Genomic DNA, 20,075 nt, shown 5'->3' with positions numbered 1-20,075 from the left:
GGTGGCTGAGGAGGACTACCTAGTAAGTCCAAAAGATGAAGTAAGGGACAGGAGTTTGTAGGCTGCTGACTGGTGGGTGTCAATGGGGATGTTGAAGTCACCCATGATGACGGTGGGAATGTCAGCAGACAGAAAGTGAAGGAGCCAGGTGGAGAATTGGTCAATAAAGGCAGTGGTCGGGCCCGGAGGTCGGTATATGACGGCCATTTGAAGGTTTGAGGGAGAGTAGATGCGGACAGAGTGGACTTCAAAAGAGGGGAGGATAAGGGAGGGTAGATGTGGAATTGGGTTAAAGGTACAGTTGGAAGAAAGGACAAGGCCCACTCCTCCACCATGTCTGTTGCCAGGACGAGGAGGGTGGGTGAAACTGAGGCCGCCGTAACATAGCGCAGGGGTTACATCAAAGACGGGGTTACATCAAAATACAAATATCACTTACAGTAAACAAAACTAACAATGACAGACTGATACAGAGGGGAGATGACCCTGCCCTTGCGGGCTTACATTCTACAGGATTGTGGGGAAGGAGACAGTAGGTTGGGGGTTGCGGTAGCTCCGATGGTGTTGTGGTGGTCATTACAGGTTGTAAGCTTCTTTGAAGAGATTGGTTTTCAGATTCTGTTTGAAGGATCCAAATGTGGATAAGCGGATGTGTTGGGGCACAGAATTCCAGATGATGGGTGATATTCGAGAGAAGTCTTGGAGGCGATTGGGTGAGGAGCGAATAAGCGTGGAGGAGAGAAGGAGATCTTGGGAGGACCGGAGATTACGTGAGGGAAGATATTGAGAGATTAGTTCGGAAATATAAGGAGGAGAAAGGTTATGGATGGCTTTGTAGGTCAGTGTTAGTATTTTAAACTGTATATGCTGGGAAACTGAGAGACAGTGAAGGGATTTGCGAAGAGGGGAAGCAGGCGTGTAGCGAGGAGAGAGAATTATTAGTCAGGCAGCAGAGTTAAGGACGGACTGGAGGGGTGCGAGAGTGTTAGAGGGTAAGCCACAAAGGATGTTGCAGTAGTCGAGGCAGGTGACGATTAGGGCATGCACAAGCATTTTGGTAGAGTGAGGGTTGAGGAAAGGACGGATTCTGGAAATATTTTGAGCTGGAGGCTACAGGAGATGGCGAGAGCTTGGATGTGTGGTTTAAAGGATGGCGCAGAGTCAAGGGTTACTCCGAGGCAGCAGATTACTGGGATGGGGGAAAGTGTGAATTCATTTATTGTGATAGATAGATCAGGTAGGCAAGATGTGAGAGATGGAGGAAAGATAGTTAGTTTAGTTTTGTCCACATTGAGTTTGCAGAAGCGAGAAGAGAAGGAGGATATGGCTGATTGACACTCTGGGATTCTGGAGAGCAGAGAGGTGACATCTGAGCCAGAGAGGTAGATCTGAGTGTCTTTGGCATATTGATGGTACTGGAAGCCATAGGACTTTGAGTTGTCCCAGGCCAAGGGTATACATTAAGAGAAGAGGTCCTAGGACATAGCTTTGAGGGACACCAACAGAGAGGGGGCGAGATGAAGAGGTAGTATGGGAGTAGGAAACGCTAAATGTGTGGTTGGTGAGGTATGAGGAGATCCAGGGGAGGGCGAGGTCTTTGGCACCAAAGGAAGAGAGGATCTGTAGTAGGAGGCAGTGGTCAACTGTGTCGAAGGCGGAGGACAGGTCTAGAAGGAGGAGTATAGAGAATTTTCTGTTAGCTTTGGCTGTAAGTAAGTCGTTCATAAGTTTGGTCAGGGCAGTCTCAGTGGAATGGTGGGGACGGAAGCCAGATTGTAGGCTGTCAAAGAGAGAGTTATATGCAAGGTGAGAGGAAAGTTCAGTTTTGACATGCTGCTCAAGTAGTTTGGAAGCAAATGGGAGCAAAGATATGGGGCGGTAGCTGGACATAGTGCTCGGGTCAAGGAAAGGCTTTTTGAGCATAGGTGTGATTGTGGCATGTTTGAAAGCAGAGGGGAAGGTACCAGAAGTTAGTGATAGATTGAAGAGATGGGTTAGTGTAGTGGTGAGGTGTGATTTGGAGAGAAGATGAGCAAGCTGTCCTTCAGTGATTTTGGAGAGGGAAGTTATGGGGTTAGGGCATTGGTCTGGCATACAAAGGGGTTGTGGTGGTCGGGCAACAAAGACTTGCCTTCTTTGGTCTATCTTATTTTTGAAGTGTGTGGTAAAGTCCTCAACAGAGATTAAAGAAGTCGAAGGGGCAGTGGTGGGCGGAGGAGGAGTTAAAGGTGTTGAACAACTGTTTGGGATTGTGGGATAAAGAAGATACTAGGGATGTGAAATAGGCTAGTATAGCAGAGGTGAGAGCTGATTTGATTTGAAATCATCTTGCGGATTTGTTTTCCTCCAATGCCATTCTGCAATTCTGGATACTTGCCCAACCTTTTTAGTGATGTTATTGTGCCAGGGTTGTCTATTGATTTGTCGCACTCTGCTATGCATGACAGGGGCGACCAAGTCGATGGCTGATGCCAGAGTGGCATTGTAGAGGCAGTGTCTATGTCGTGGAGTGACTCTATTCAGCCACTGTCCTCCATAGCTTCAGAGAGTGTGCGAGGGTCTAGATGTGTGAGGTTTTTGCGGGGTGCGCATGTTGCTGGACATGGGTGACAGGTGTGGAGGACAGTGATGAGAAAGTGAGTAGATGGTCGTCAGATACATGGAGAGGGGAGGTCTTGAAGTTAGATAGGTAGCAGAAACGGGTGAAGACCAGGTCTAATGTGTGTCCGACTGTGTGGGTGGCTGAGGAGGACCAATGAGTAAGTCTAAAAGATGAAGTAAGGGACAGGAGTTTGGAGGCTGTTGACTGGTGGGTGTCATTGGGGATGTTGAAGTCACCCATGATGATGGTGGGAATGTCAGCAGACAGAAAGTGAAGGAGCCAGGTGGAGAATTGGTCAATAAAGGCAGTGGTCGGGTTTGGAGGTCGGTATATGATGGCCACTTGGAGGACAGAGTGGACTTCAAAAGAGGGGAGGATAAAGGAGGGTAGAGGTGGAATTGGGTTAAAGGTAAGGTTGGAAGAAAGGAGAAGGCCCACTCCTCCACCATGTCTGTTGCCAGGACGAGGAGTGTGGGTGAAGTGGATGCCGCCGTAACATAGCGCAGCAGGGGAGGCTGTATCAGAGGTGTCAGCCATGTTTCGGTGAGGCCCAGGAAGGAAAGATTACGAGAGGTTGTGAATCACGTGGAGTTTATTGCAGACGGAGCGGGCATTCCAGAGTGATCCAGAGAGAGGAAGCAGGGTGATGGTTGTCAAGTGCACGGATTTGAGGTGGGCATGATTTCGGGTGTTTATGTTGAGTTGGGAGCGATAGAAGGGGTAATAATGGGAGGTATGAGATGTGGGGGTCCAGGATTGGGAAATATGTCTCCAGCATTGAGAAGAAGCAGAGAGAAGCAGAGCTGGTGAGAGAAGGAGAGTGGGCGGCTTGTTTTGTGTTTTATTAGGAGAGATCTGAGGTTGAGGAGCAAGTCAGCGGAGGAGGTCAGGTGGGGAGGCAGGAGGGAAGGAGAGATTATCACTTGGTAGAGGGTGCTGGGGTTTGGGGATTGTGAAGGAGAGTGAGGAGTAATGGAGCCAAAACTATTAGAGTGTATGTCAGCATGATGAGTAAGTGTTGTGGAAAGGGAAAGAAATTCAGTACATTTATTAACAGTGGTTAGTCTTACCTTCTGTTCACTTCTGGCTAATTTCTGGCATATTTCTGCTGTTATCCTTTTAGAGCCATCTTTATAGAGACAGACCAAGGTCCAGACAGACCTGCGGCTCTGAATTTATAACAGGCTAAGTGGACATGAAATAGGCCAGGTGTGATCAGGAGGGAGGAGCAGCAGGGAGACTGATCACAGACACAGGGGGGGATTAATTAGAAGTTAGAAGGGAAAATGCAAAAAGGAAATAGTCAGAATCAAATGGAAAGATAAAGCCAACTGTGTGTTAGCATCAAAGAATTATGGTGTGAAAACATGCAGGAAGGAAAAAAAAACCCTCAAAAAAACCGTAATAGCAACCACTGGCAATACAAGGAATAGCAGACAGATACAGGATGAGAAGGATCAGGAAAGTTGGGTGATGGTGATGGGATTGGGATTACTGCCAGAGGACATACCAGGAATAGAAGACGGATACAGGGTGAGAAGGATCAGGAAAGTTGGGTGATGGTGATGGGATTGGGATTGCAGCCAGAGGACATACCTGAGGATGAAGCAGATCGATTGTCAGATTGATAGCAGTAATGAAGCATAGTAATAATAATAATGAAGCATCTATAGTAGGGGTTTATTTTTCTGGTATATTTCTGCTGTTATCCTTTTAGAGCCGTCCTTATAGAGACAGACCACGTCTCATCATGACCCCTGCACATCATCTACAGCCCCGTACATCCACACATAACCCCCATCATGGCCCCTGTACATCTACAGCCCCGTACATCCACACATAACCTCCATCATGGCCCCCTGTACATCATCTACAGCCCCGTATATCCACACACAAGTCTTTGGCTCATTGATGTCCCCTGTTGTACTCTGTCCTGTTCTTTCGGTCGCAGGGGAGGTTGAGACTAATCTGTACTTCTGCTCACACTTCAACAAGGAGCTGGAGATCTATAAGAAGCAGGTAGGTGTTAGGCCTCAGTGGGCATTTGCAGACATTTGCTCATTCTCATGATGACCCCTGGTTCCTGACCCTGCAGGTTCTCATTAACCTGGTGGACCAGACCGGCCGTGAGAAGATCATTGGTGATGCTTATATGAAGCAGGTTCTGATGTTCAACTGCTCCAACCTGACTTACGTGACCTTTGACTTTCATGAGCACTGGTAACGTATGCAATGGGTACTCCACATTCCCTACAAATTACTGAACAATGTCCCCTGCAGTCAGGTGGTGCAATCCGTGGATGTCCAGGGCCATCTTCCCCTTGTTCCTGCTCAGCTCTTTGGCGCATTAATTCTTTAATCGACTCATGGCTTCTGCTGATCTTGTTCTTCCATCTGATAGGTTCACTCATTTCTGAGGTTCTGACCGGACACTGAAGATTAGCCTCTATGCATTTACAACTTGTCTGCCTCTTTTCTCTATTTCTGGCAGTCGAGGGATGAAGTTTGAAAATGTGCAGACTCTGACAGATGCCATCAGTGACATCATCCTGGACATGAAGTGGTGCTGGTGAGTGGCAACCCAATGGCAGGGAGACAGGCGATGTCGCTGTCTCTTTATGCTGGATTTTATCTTTGCAGGGTGGACCAGGCCGGCGTGATCTGCAAGCAAGATGGAATCTTCAGAGTAAATTGCATGGACTGTTTGGACCGAACCAACGTAGTTCAAGCCGCCATTGCCCGAGTGGTCATGGAGCAGCAGGTGAGACCTTCTGTCATTAGCCCCCTGTGAGTGGACAGTTCCTTGACAAGGTGAGGGGTGACGGTTCTGTGCCACAGGGACAGTGGACAGGTGAGCACTCGAACAACCTTTATTGCGTCACTAAGAGAATATTGATGTACAGTTACGTCCATATATATTTGGACAGAGACAACATTTTTCTAATTTTGGTTATAGACATTACCACAATGAATTTTAAACAAAACAATTCAGATGCAGTTGAAGTTCAGTCTTTCAGCTTTCATTTGAGGGTATCCACATTAAAATTGGATGAAGGGTTTAGGAGTTTCAGCTCCTTAACATGTGCCACCCTGTTTTTAAAGGGACCAAAAGTAATTGGACAATTAACTCCAAGGCTATTTCATGGAGAGGTGTGGGCAATCCCTTCGTTATGTCATTCCCAATTAAGCAGATAAAAGGCCTGGAGTTGATTTGAGGTGTGGTGCTGCATTTGGAAGGTTTTCCTATGAAGTAAACATGTGGTCAAAAGTGCTCTCCATGAAGGTGAAACAAGCCATCCTAAAGCTGCGAAAACAGAAAAAACCCATCCGAGAAATTGCTACAATATTAGGAGTGGCAAAATCTACAGTTTGGTACATCCTGAGAAAGAAAGAAAGCACTGGTGATCTCATCAATGCAAAAAGACCTGGGCGTCCACGGAAGACAACAGTGGTGGATGATCGCAGAATAATCTCCATGGTGTAGAGAAACCCCTTCACAACAGCCAACCAAGTGACCAGCACTCTCCAGGAGGTCGGCGTATCAATATCCAAATCTACCATAAAGAGAAGACTGCATGAAAGTAAATCCAGAGGGTTCACTGCACGGTGCAGCCACTCATAAGCATCAAGAAGAAAAAGGCTAAAAAACATCTAAAAAAGCCAGCACAGTTCAGGAAGAACATTCTGTGGACAGATGAAACCAAGATGAACCTCTACCAGAATGATGGAAAGAGGAAAGTATGGCGAAGGCGAGGTCCAGCTCATGCTCCAAAGCATACCACATCATCTGTAAACCACGGCGGAGGCAGTGTGATGGCTTGGGCATGCATGGCTGCCAGTGGCACTCGGTCACTAGTGTTTATTGATGATGTGACACAGGAATTAATTCTGAGGTCTTCAGAGCCGCCATACTGTGTGCTCAGATCCAGCCAAATGCAGCCAAACTGATTGGTCGTCGTTTCACACTTCAGATGGACAATGACCCGAAACATAAAGCCAAAGCAACCCAGGAGTTTATTAAAGCAAAGAAGTGGAATATTCTTGAATGGCCAAGTCAGTCACCTGATCTCAACCCAATTGAGCAGCATTTCACTTGTTAAAGACTAAACTTCAGCCAGAAAGGCCACAAACAACCAGCAACTGAAAACCACCGCAGTTAAGGCCTGGCAGAGTATCAAAAAGGAGGAAACACAGCGTCTGGTGATGGCCATGAGTTCAAGACTTCAGGCAGTCATTGCCAACAAAGGGTTTTCAACCAAGTACTATAAATGAACATTTTATTTACAATTATTGAATCTGTCCAATTACTTTTGGTCCCTTTTAAAAACAGGGTGGCGCATGTTAAGGAGCTGAAACTCCTAAACCCTTAATCCAATTTAAATGTGGATCCCCTCAAATGAAAGCTGAAAGTCTGAACTTCAACTGCATCTGAATTGTTTTGTTTAAAATTCATTGTGGTATTGTCTATAACCAAAACTAGAAAAATGTTGTCTCTGTCCAAATATATATGGACCTACCTGAGTCCTTAACACTGCAAATGGCAAAAGGAACAAATCTGGTGGCGTCACACAGTAATCCAATACCAAGGAGGATAAAACACTGGTCCTTAGAATTGCTCCTGTAATCCCGCAGAGTATCCCAAACCACGTGGCAAATTCTCCCCAGTCTCCCATAGGTCCTGGTACCAGTATACGGACTATCTTCAGCAGCAGATTCCCTTGCCCTTCACAAGGCACCACACACAACAACCCCCAAACTTGTGTCTTTCCCTCCTACTTGGGATGATTAGCTTCTTAGTTAAGCAGAGGATCCCACACCCACTTCCTTAATCATCAGTTAGATTTTATTCAAGGCATTGAAGAAGGTCCATGAAGTCCTGACCCTGACCAGTCTGCAGGTAGCCCCCTGCAGAAATCAACAAAAAAACACACGGCTCCACAATATGCAGGAAAGGAGATGCTAATGTACGCTGATTGTTACAACCCCTTTCCCACTCAAAGTATGTACAGATAAGTGACCTTAAGGGTATGTGCATATGTTGCAGATTCCATTGCGGATTTTTCCACGCGGATTTTGAAAAATCCACAGGTAGTGCGGATTTCACCTGCGATTTTACACCTGCGGATTCCAATTATGGAACAGGTGTAAAACGCTGCGGAATCCGCACAAAGAATTGACATGCTGCGGAAAATAAACCGCAGCATTTCCGTGCGGAATTTTCTGCAGCATGTGCACTGTGAATTTGGTTTTCCATCCATAGGTTTACATGGTACTGTACAACGCATGGAAAACTGCTGCGAATCCGCAGCCAAATCTGCAATGTGTGCACATACCCTAATAGGTCGCTTGTCAAGTACAAGTCGAAATGGCTGACATGACTCATGGCTCCTCCTGCCAGGACAATCCATCAGCACTTTGATGTTCGCTTTGTTTGATATTATAGGTAAAGTTGCATAATTGAAGGGCCGGACTCTGCTTTTGCTTTCTCGTTATCTAAAAGTTTGCTTTCTGCACCCACAAATAGGCATTGTAGATCTCCTGCCTCCTTTCCTAGGAGAATATCCACAGACATGAATGAATATCCCTCCATTTGTCTCCAGCTAATTCAGTGGTAATACCTGGCGCTTGTTGTTTTGCCTCTAGGCTGAACCACTCAGGGATCAACTATGGTGAAGCTCCAGAGTAACAAAAACTTAGAACTCAATGGGTGTCTGAGCCATTTGGCAAGCCAACTCTGAGTGATGACACCTCTTCCTCCATTGTAGTTTGCTGTAGGTAATTAATAGGCCGGTTTTGTGCAGGTTCATTCCTCAATCAGCAGGGCAGGTGTCTTGCAGGAGCCCAGGCTGCCCACATCAGTAATATGTGTGCTGCCGAGTTAAGGGATCCTGGAGGCTGATATCCATGTGAAGGTGCATGCTTTGGTTGTTGGGGTTGAGTACAACTCCTCCACTGCATAGCTGAGCATGTGGCCTGCAGATGTCCATAACATCTGTGCTCTTCTACTTTCCCTCCCAGTTACATTCCGGAGGATGAGGTAGGATTAGCTGGAAGGTGATTCACATGGGTAGAAGCATGACTGGGTGGTCTAGTTGGAGGGTGAACATTGTGGATTGAAGGACCGTGGACCAACGATGGTAGGTAGCTCTTTTCATCCACCAGCAGCTTTTTCCACTGAGGCTTAATAGTGAAAACCTCATCAACTAAAGCTGGTTTCCTCTCGTTCACCCATTCAGCAAGGCATAAAACTGCTCTTTTAGCATGATTTGTAGAACGTCAAGGCCCCTTCTCCAGCCAGCGATGACATACTTATTTGATCCTATACACATACATTTTAAAAGAGCCTTCCCCATTACAAGCTGTGGCGTTACCACATAATGTCCCAGGACGATTTGCCTAATGTCCCCATACTCGCGGTTACACCGAGGGTCCATAGCTTGATACACTTCTGTAGCTTAACCTTCTAAGAGCCATACTCAATGCCGGACCCACAACATTTTGGGAACTTCCAATAATTTACATTGGTGTTCAAAGTCCTTGAAGAATCCCTCAATGTCCCCTGCAGTGTCATGAAATGGCTAAAAGTCTTTGCGGGACATAAGGCTTGGCTGTGACTTCTATTTCCTTCCTCAGCGAGCTGCCTTTCATGAGCTCTGCAATGGCCTCCCGATTTATCCTCTATGGTGGCTTCATCCCCAAGCAATGCCATCTCCTCTTCATACCACACAACCCACTGACTATTTTGAGTGTTTACTTCCAGGTCCCGTCTGTCCTTCTGTTGCTCTGGGAATCCCTTTCCAGTTATGTCCTGAAGGTTAAGTTCTCCAAGCAGCTGACTTAGTTCCTCCTTACGCAATGCTATGACCTCTAATTCACGGGCCGTCCAATTCCTGTACCCTGAGGTACATATGTTGGAGGACCGCGGTTCTCCATTCCTTGCACTCTAATGCCTTCACTGCAACCAGATTGTGAGCAGGCAGAGTCAGCAGACCAGTGATGTGCGATGTGACAGAGCTATCAGGGACAGAGGACCAGTGATGTACGGTGTGACGGGGTGTGTGACAGAGCAGGTAGGGACAGAGGACCAGTGATGTACGGTGTGACAGGGTGTGTGACAGAGCATGCAGGGACAGAGGACCAGTGATGTATGGTGTGATGGGGTGTGTGACAGAGCAGGCAGGGACAGAGGACCAGTGATGTATGGTGTGATGGGGTGTGTGACAGAGCATGCAGGGACAGAGGACCAGTGATGTATGGTGTGACGGGGTGTGTGACAGAGCAGGCAGGGTCAGAGGACCAGTGATGTATGGTGTGACGGGGTGTGTGACAGAGCAGGCAGGGACAGAGGACCAGTGATGTATGGTGTGATGGGGTGTGTGACAGAGCAGGCAGGGACAGAGGACCAGTGATGTACGGTGTGACAGGGTGTGTGACAGAGCAGGCAGGGACAGAGGACCAGTGATGTACGGTGTGACGGGGTGTGTGACAGAGCAGGTAGGGACAGAGGACCAGTGATGTACGGTGTGACGGGGTGTGTGACAGAGCAGGTAGGGACAGAGGACCCGTGATGTATGATGTGACGGGGTGTGTGACAGAGCAGGCAGGGACAGAGGACCAGTGATGTACGGTGTGATGGGGTGTGTGACAGAGCAGGTAGGGACAGAGGACCAGTGATGTACGGTGTGATGGGGTGTGTGACAGAGCAGGCAGGGTCAGAGGACCAGTGATGTATGGTGTAACGGGGTGTGTGACAGAGCAGGCAGGGACAGAGGACCCGTGATGTATGATGTGACGGGGTGTGTGACAGAGCAGGTAGGGACAGAGGACCAGTGATGTATGGTGTGATGGGGTGTGTGACAGAGCAGGCAGGGACAGAGGACCAGTGATGTACGGTGTGATGGGGTGTGTGACAGAGCAGGCAGGGACAGAGGACCAGTGATGTACGGTGTGACGGGGTGTGTGACAGAGCAGGTAGGGACAGAGGACCAGTGATGTACGGTGTGATGGGGTGTGTGACAGAGCAGGCAGGGACAGAGGACCAGTGATGTACGGTGTGACGGGGTGTGTGACAGAGCAGGCAGAGACAGAGGACCAGTGATGTACGGTGTGACGGGGTGTGTGACAGAGCAGGCAGGGACAGAGGACCAGTGATGTATGGTGTGACGGGGTGTGTGACAGAGCAGGCAGGGACAGAGGACCAGTGATGTACGGTGTGACGGGGTGTGTGACAGAGCAGGCAGAGACAGAGGACCAGTGATGTACGGTGTGACGGGGTGTGTGACAGAGCAGGCAGGGACAGAGGACCAGTAATGTACGGTGTGACGGGGTGTGTGACAGAGCAGGCAGGGACAGAGGACCAGTGATGTACGGTGTGACGGGGTGTGTGACAGAGCAGGCAGAGACAGAGGACCAGTGATGTACGGTGTGACGGGGTGTGTGACAGAGCAGGCAGAGACAGAGGACCAGTGATGTACGGTGTGACGGGGTGTGTGACAGAGCAGGCAGGGACAGAGGACCAGTGATGTACGGTGTGACGGGGTGTGTGACAGAGCAGGCAGGGTCAGAGGACCAGTGATGTATGGTGTGATGGGGTGTGTGACAGAGCAGGCAGGGACAGAGGACCAGTGATGTATGGTGTGATGGGGTGTGTGACAGAGCATGCAGGGACAGAGGACCAGTGATGTACGGTGTGACGGGGTGTGTGACAGAGCAGGCAGGGTCAGAGGACCAGTGATGTATGATGTGACGTGGTGTGTGACAGAGCAGGCAGGGACAGAGGACCAGTGATGTACGGTGTGACGGGGTGTGTGACAGAGCAGGCAGGGACAGAGGACCAGTAATGTACGGTGTGACGGGGTGTGTGACAGAGCAGGCAGGGACAGAGGACCAGTGATGTACGGTGTGACGGGGTGTGTGACAGAGCAGGCAGAGACAGAGGACCAGTGATGTACGGTGTGACGGGGTGTGTGACAGAGCAGGCAGAGACAGAGGACCAGTGATGTACGGTGTGACGGGGTGTGTGACAGAGCAGGCAGGGACAGAGGACCAGTGATGTACGGTGTGACGGGGTGTGTGACAGAGCAGGCAGGGTCAGAGGACCAGTGATGTATGGTGTGATGGGGTGTGTGACAGAGCAGGCAGGGACAGAGGACCAGTGATGTATGGTGTGATGGGGTGTGTGACAGAGCATGCAGGGACAGAGGACCAGTGATGTACGGTGTGACGGGGTGTGTGACAGAGCAGGCAGGGTCAGAGGACCAGTGATGTATGATGTGACGTGGTGTGTGACAGAGCAGGCAGGGACAGAGGACCAGTGATGTACGGTGTGACGGGGTGTGTGACAGAGCAGGTAGGGACAGAGGACCAGTGATGTACGGTGTGATGGGGTGTGTGACAGAGCAGGTAGGGACAGAGGACCAGTGATGTACGGTGTGATGGGGTGTGTGACAGAGCAGGCAGGGTCAGAGGACCAGTGATGTATGGTGTAACGGGGTGTGTGACAGAGCAGGCAGGGACAGAGGACCCGTGATGTATGATGTGACGGGGTGTGTGACAGAGCAGGTAGGGACAGAGGACCAGTGATGTATGGTGTGATGGGGTGTGTGACAGAGCAGGCAGGGACAGAGGACCAGTGATGTACGGTGTGATGGGGTGTGTGACAGAGCAGGCAGGGACAGAGGACCAGTGATGTACGGTGTGACGGGGTGTGTGACAGAGCAGGTAGGGACAGAGGACCAGTGATGTACGGTGTGATGGGGTGTGTGACAGAGCAGGCAGGGACAGAGGACCAGTGATGTACGGTGTGACGGGGTGTGTGACAGAGCAGGCAGAGACAGAGGACCAGTGATGTACGGTGTGACGGGGTGTGTGACAGAGCAGGCAGGGACAGAGGACCAGTGATGTATGGTGTGACGGGGTGTGTGACAGAGCAGGCAGGGACAGAGGACCAGTGATGTACGGTGTGACGGGGTGTGTGACAGAGCAGGCAGAGACAGAGGACCAGTGATGTACGGTGTGACGGGGTGTGTGACAGAGCAGGCAGGGACAGAGGACCAGTGATGTACGGTGTGACGGGGTGTGTGACAGAGCAGGCAGGGTCAGAGGACCAGTGATGTATGATGTGACGTGGTGTGTGACAGAGCAGGCAGGGTCAGAGGACCAGTGATGTACGGTGTGACGGGGTGTGTGACAGAGCAGGCAGAGACAGAGGACCAGTAATGTACGGTGTGACGGGGTGTGTGACAGAGCAGGCAGGGACAGAGGACCAGTGATGTACGGTGTGACGGGGTGTGTGACAGAGCAGGCAGAGACAGAGGACCAGTGATGTACGGTGTGACGGGGTGTGTGACAGAGCAGGCAGGGACAGAGGACCAGTGATGTACGGTGTGACGGGGTGTGTGACAGAGCAGGCAGGGACAGAGGACCAGTGATGTATGGTGTGACGGGGTGTGTGACAGAGCAGGCAGGGACAGAGGACCAGTGATGTACGGTGTGACGGGGTGTGTGACAGAGCAGGCAGAGACAGAGGACCAGTGATGTACGGTGTGACGGGGTGTGTGACAGAGCAGGCAGGGACAGAGGACCAGTGATGTACGGTGTGACGGGGTGTGTGACAGAGCAGGCAGGGTCAGAGGACCAGTGATGTATGATGTGACGTGGTGTGTGACAGAGCAGGCAGGGTCAGAGGACCAGTGATGTACGGTGTGACGGGGTGTGTGACAGAGCAGGCAGAGACAGAGGACCAGTAATGTACGGTGTGACGGGGTGTGTGACAGAGCAGGCAGGGACAGAGGACCAGTGATGTACGGTGTGACGGGGTGTGTGACAGAGCAGGCAGAGACAGAGGACCAGTGATGTACGGTGTGACGGGGTGTGTGACAGAGCAGGCAGGGACAGAGGACCAGTAATGTACGGTGTGACGGGGTGTGTGACAGAGCAGGCAGGGACAGAGGACCAGTGATGTACGGTGTGACGGGGTGTGTGACAGAGCAGGCAGAGACAGAGGACCAGTGATGTACGGTGTGACGGGGTGTGTGACAGAGCAGGCAGGGACAGAGGACCAGTGATGTACGGTGTGACGGGGTGTGTGACAGAGCAGGCAGGGACAGAGGACCAGTGATGTACGGTGTGACGGGGTGTGTGACAGAGCAGGCAGGGACAGAGGACCAGTGATGTACGGTGTGACGGGGTGTGTGACAGAGCAGGCAGGGACAGAGGACCAGTGATGTACGGTGTGACGGGGTGTGTGACAGAGCAGGCAGGGTCAGAGGACCAGTGATGTATGATGTGACGTGGTGTGTGACAGAGCAGGCAGGGACAGCGGACCAGTGACAGTGGACTGGTGATGTACGGTGTGACAAGGGTGTGTGTATGTGACAGAGCAGGCAGGGACAGTGGGTCGGTAATGTAAGGTGTGATGGGGTGTGTGACATAATAATAATTTTATTTATTTAGCGCCAACATATTCCGCAGCGCTTTATATTATAGAGGGGACTTGTACAGACAATATACATTACTGCATAACAATAATCACAGTTCAATATAGATACCAAGAGGAGCGAGGGCCCCGATCACCAGATACCAGGTGAGTGAGGGCCCCGATCACCAGATACAAGAGGAGCGAGGGCCCCAATCACCAGATACAAGAGGAGTGAGGGCCCCGATCACCAGATACCAAGAGGAGTGAGGGCCCCGATCACCAGATACAAGAGAAGTGAGGGCCCCGATCACCAGATACAAGAGGAGTGAGGGCCCCGATCACCAGATACAGGAGGAGTGAGGGCCCCGATCACCAGATACAGGAGGAGTGAGGGCCCCGATCACCAGATACAGGAGGAGTGAGGGCCCCGATCACCAGATACAGGAGGAGTGAGGGCCCCGATCACCAGATACAGGAGGAGTGAGGGCCCCGATCACCAGATACAGGAGGAGTGAGGGCCCCGATCATCAGATACAAGAGGAGCGAGGGCCCCGATCACCAGATACCAGGGGAGTGAAGGCCCCGATCACCAGATACAAGAGGAGCGAGGGCCCCGATCACCAGATACCAGGGGAGCGAAGGCCACGATCACCAGATACAAGAGGAGCGAGGGCCCCGATCACCAGATACCAGGGGAGCGAGGGCCCCGATCACCAGATACCAGAGGAGTGAGGGCCCCGATCACCAGATACAGGAGGAGTGAGGGCCCCGATCACCAGATACAGGAGGATTGAGGGCCCCGATCACCAGATACAGGAGGATTGAGGGCCCCGATCACCAGATACAGGAGGAGTGAGGGCCCCGATCACCAGATACAGGAGGAGTGAGGGCCCCGATCACCAGATACAGGAGGAGTGAGGGCCCCGATCACCAGATACAAGAGGAGTGAGGGCCCCGCTGCTCACAAGCTTACAGACTATGAGGAAAAGGGGAGACGCGAGAGGTGGATGGTAACAATTACTTTCGTTGTTCGGACCAGCCATAGTGTAAGGATCGGGTGTTCATGTAAAGCTGCATGAACCAGTTAACTGCCTAAGTATGTAACAGTACAGACACAGAGGCTATTAACTGCATAAAGTGTATGAGAACATGATGCGAGAAACCTGATTATGGTTTACGTTTTGTGAATGGGCCACACAGGGATAGTTAGGTTAATGCGTTGAGGCGGTAGGCCAGTCTGAACAAATGCGTTTTTAGGGCACGCTTAAAACTGGGGATTGGGGATTAATCGTATTAACCTGGGTAGTGCATTCCAAAGAATTGGCGAAGCGCGTGAATAGTCTTGGAGACGGGAGTGGGAGGTTCTGATTATTGAGGGAGGAGATGTAGGGTGGTGCTAAGCCGTGGAGGGCACGGGTAAGTTGGTAGACTGAGACCAGGGAGGAGATGTAGGGTGGTGCTGAGCCATGGAGGGCATGGGTAGGGTGGTAGACTGAGACCAGGGAGGAGATGTAGGGTGGTGCTGAGCCATGGAGGGCACAGGTAGGGTGGTAGGCTGAGACCAGGGAGGAGATGTAGGGTGGTGCTGAGCCATGGAGGGCACGGGTAGGGTGGTAGACTGAGACCAGGGAGGAGATGTAGGGTGGTGCTGAGCCATGGAGTGCTTTGAACAAGCACTCCAAAACCAGATCGACCAAACAAGGCAAACCTTTATTTTCCACCACCCCAAGCACTCCATATACCAGACCTCTGCCCTTCCCCAATAACTTCCCTCTCCAACATCACTGAAGGAGAACTTACTCGCCTCCTTTCCAGATCACACCTCACCACCTATGCACTTGACCCCATCCCTTCCCACTTGCTCCCCAACCTCACTAACACGCTCATTCCAGCCCTAACCCATCTCTTCAACCTATCGCTATCTTCTGGTACTTTCCCCTCTGCCTTCAAACATGCCACCATCACACCCATCCTCAAAAAAGCTAACCTTGACCCAACCGCTATGCCCAGCTATCACCCCATATCACTGCTCCCTTTTGCTTCCAAACTCCTTGAGCAGCATGTCCATGGTCAACTTTCCTCCCACCTCTCATCTAACTCTCTCCTTGACAACCTCCAATCTGGCTTCCGCCCCCACCACTCCACCAAAACTGCTCTGACCAAAATTACTAATTACTTACTCACAGCCAAAGCTAGCAGACAGTTCTCCATCCTCCTCCTTCTCGATCTGTCCTTTGCTTTCGACACAGTCGACCACCTCCTACGGCTACAGATTCTTTCTTCCCTTGGCATCAAAGGCCTTGCCCTTTCCTGGATTGCCTCATACCTTTCCGACCGCACATTTAGCGTTTCCCACTCACACACTACCTCCTCACCCCGCCCCCTCTCTGTTGGAGTCCCTCAAGGCTCTGTCCTAGGGCCCCTACTTTTTTTCATCTATACCTTTGGCCTAGGACAACTCATAAAGTCCCATGGCTTCCAGTACCACCTAAACGCGGACGACACTCAGATCTACCTCTCTGGCTCAGATGTCGCCTCTCTTCTGTCCAGAATCCTGGAGTGTCTGTCAGCCATATCCTCCTCCTTCAACTCTCGCTTCCTAAAACTCAATGCAGACAAAACCGAACTCCTCATCTTTCCCCCATCTCTCGTATCCCCCCTACCTGAACTATCTATTATAGTAAACGGCATCACACTCTCTCCCGCACCTGAAATCCGCTGCCTCGGGGTAACTCTCGATTCTGCCCTGTCCTTCAAACCGCACGTCCATACCCTTGCCACCTCCTGTCGCCTCCAACTCAAAAATATTGCCAGAATCCGTCCCTTCCTCAGCCCGCAATCTACTAAAACTCTTGTGCATGCCCTCATCATCTCCCGCCTCGATTACTGCAACACCCTCCTCTGTGGCCTCCCCGCTAACTCCCTTGCACCACTCCAGTCTGTCCTCAACTCTGCTGCTCAGCTAATGCACCTCTCTCCTCGCTACTCCCCTGCTTCACCCCTCTGCAAATCCCTCCACTGGCTCCCAATTCCCCAACGAATCCAGTTCAAACTACTAACATGGATCTACAAAGCCATCCACAACCTGTCCCCTCCCTATATCTCTGAACTAATCTCCCCCTATCTTCCCTCAAGTAATCTTCGATCCTCCCAAGACCTCCTTCTCTCCTCCACACTTATTCGTTCCTCACACAACCGTCTCCAAGATTTCTCCCGAATATCCCCCATCCTCTGGAATTCCACGCCTCAACACGTCCGATTATCCACCACCCTCGGATCCTTCAGACGGAACCTGAAAACCCATCTCTTCAGGAAAGCCTACAGCCTGCAATAACCATTCTGCCGCCTCACCAACCGCCCGAGCTGCCGCCACGTCACCGACCACCCGAGCTGCCGCCATGTCACCGACCACCCGAGCTGCCGCCATGTCACCGACCACCCGAGCTGCCGCCATGTCACCGACCACCCGAGCTGCTGCCATGTCACCGACCACCCGAGCTGCCGCCATGTCACCGACCACCCGAGCTGCCGCCATGTCACCGACCACCCGAGCTGCCGCCATGTCACCGACCACCCGAGCTGCCGCCATGTCACCGACCACCCGAGCTGCCGCCATGTCACTGAGCACCCGAGCTGCCGCCATGTCACCGACCACCCGAGCTGCCGCCATGTCACTGACCACCCGAGCTGCCGCCACATCACCGACAACCCTAGCTGCCGCCACCACCCGAGCTGCTGCCACGACCACCCGAGCTGCCGCCTCACCACCACCAGTGCTGCAGCACACCAACCTCCTGTCTCTTCCCCACTATCCTGAAGAATGTAAGTCCGCAGGGACAGGGTCCTCTCCCCTCTGTACCAGCCTGTAACTGTAAATTTGTTTACTGTTAACGATATCTATAACCCTGTATGTAACCCATTTTCACATGTACAGCACCATGGAATTAATGGTGCTATATAAATAAATAATAATAATAATAATGAGGGTGATAAGTTTGTACTGGATTCTGGAGTGGATGGGTAAACAGTGTAATGACTGGCACAAGGTAGAGGCATATCAGTGTAACGGTTGGTGAGGAATATGATCCTGGCAGCAGCATTCAGGACAGATTGGAGGGGGGAGAGTTTGGTAAGATGCAGATAACAAGAGCGAGCCAGTGATCGGATGTGGGGGGGGGTGAAGGGAAGCTCGGAATCAAGTATGACCCAAGGCAGTGGGCATGTTGCTGGGGAGTAATGGTGGAACCACACACGGAGATGGCAATGTCAGGCAAAGGTAGGTTAGTAGAGGGAGAGAACAAGAGGAGTTCACTTTTTGACAGGTTCAGTGTCAGATAGAGGGAGGACATGATGTTAGAGACAGCGGTAAGACAATCACTGGAGTTTTCTAAAAAGGCAGGCGAGATATCAGGAGCAGAAGTGTATAATTGGGTGTCGTCAGCATAGAGATGGTACTGGAAACCAAATCTACTGATTGTTTGTCCAATAGGGGCGGTATACAAAGAGAAGAGGAGGGGGCCTAGGACTGATCCTTGAGGAACCCCAAAAGTAAGGGGAAGGTGAGAGGAGGAGGAACCAGCAAAACATACAGTGAAGGAGCGGTCAGAGAGATAGGAGGAGAACCAAGAGAGAACGGTGTCCTTGAGGCCAATGGAGCGGAGCATAGTGAGGAGGAGCTGATGATCCACAGTGTCGAATGCTGCGGAGAGATCCAAGAGAATTAGCAAGGAGTAGTGACCATTAGATTTAGCTGTTAGTAGGTCATTAGAGACTTTAGTGAGGGCAGTTTCAGTAGAGTGTAAAGAGCGGAAACCAGATTGAAGAGGGTCGAGAAGAGAGTTATCTGAGACACAGTGACAGAGCGTGCAGGGGCATCAGCCCCGTGATGTAAGCTTTGACAGGGTGTGTGACAGAGCACGCAGAGACAAGAGACTGGTGATGTAGGATATTTATTCATTCAGGACTTCTTACCAGATGCGATAATCAAAAGAAAGTGTCCCGATAATTCTTATAAAAATGTAGTGGTCTATTGGATCGTTCACCAAAAATAATTATTGCAGCAAAACACAAAATATGTGAAATAGTTACAAAGAGATTGTCCATAATTAACTCATTAGTGGAAGTTCATCCATCTTTTCCTGGATTCTGAATGGTAGTTTAGTTTGCGTCTGTCTGTGTCAATATCATGGCTGAATAGGAGCACGTGTAATGTATCAGGCCTTTTCTCCATGATTGAATGTATCAAGAGAGCACATCTCGTCTGTTGCACATAGCGGCTTGAAATGAATGAAGTGAGTGATGAGCTGAGTGATTCTTCATCCGTGTGTCACATGGCTTTATATATATATATATATATATATATATATATATATATATATATATATATATATATATATATATCTCATGTAGCACCTGTCATGTCAGCTAATTTACCTATAATTGACGGTGTGTGACAAAGCAGGCAGGAACGGCAGACTGATGATGTACAGTGTGATGTGTTTGAAAGAGCAGGCAGGGATGACTGAACGGTGATGTACGGTGTGACGGCGTGTCACAAAGCAGGCAGGGATGACAGACCAGTGATGTACAATGTGACGGTGTGTCACAAAACAGACAGGGACGGCAGACTGATTATGTACAGTGTGATGTGGTGTTTGAAAGAGCAGGCAGGGATGACTGAACGGTGATGTACGGTGTGACGGCGTGTCACAAAGCAGGCAGGGATGACAGACCAGTGATGTACAATGTGACGGTGTGTCACAAAACAGACAGGGACGGCAGACTGATGATGTACAGTGTGATGTGGTGTTTGAAAGAGCAGGCAGGGATGACTGAACGGTGATGTACGGTGTGACGGCGTGTCACAAAGCAGGCAGGGATGACAGACCAGTGATGTACAATGTGACGGTGTGTCACAAAACAGACAGGGACGGCAGACTGATGATGTACAGTGTGATGTGGTGTTTGAAAGAGCAGGCAGGGATGACTGAACGGTGATGTACGGTGTGACGGCGTTTGTGACAAAGCAGACAGGGACGACTGATCGGTGATGTA

At 50.6% G+C, this 20,075-nt stretch overlaps 1 protein-coding gene across 3 annotated transcripts in view; it reads left to right on the top strand.

The window, feature by feature from the left end:
• Window positions 1-20,075, top strand: part of INPP5F (inositol polyphosphate-5-phosphatase F) — a 227,765-nt gene that overhangs the window by 162,465 nt on the left and 45,225 nt on the right. For all 3 annotated transcript variants that reach the window (XM_077257866.1, XM_077257865.1, XM_077257868.1), the window contains exons 9-12: window positions 4,554-4,621; window positions 4,698-4,822; window positions 5,094-5,171; window positions 5,243-5,363. In XM_077257866.1, coding sequence (XP_077113981.1) covers window positions 4,554-4,621; window positions 4,698-4,822; window positions 5,094-5,171; window positions 5,243-5,363 — 392 coding nt within the window. The remainder of the gene's footprint in view (window positions 1-4,553; window positions 4,622-4,697; window positions 4,823-5,093; window positions 5,172-5,242; window positions 5,364-20,075) is intronic.

The sequence above is a fragment of the Ranitomeya variabilis genome, chromosome 4 (genome assembly GCF_051348905.1).
Source record: "Ranitomeya variabilis isolate aRanVar5 chromosome 4, aRanVar5.hap1, whole genome shotgun sequence".
Taxonomy (NCBI): Eukaryota; Metazoa; Chordata; class Amphibia; order Anura; family Dendrobatidae; genus Ranitomeya; species Ranitomeya variabilis.
This window is presented reverse-complemented; position numbering and strand designations above follow the sequence as displayed.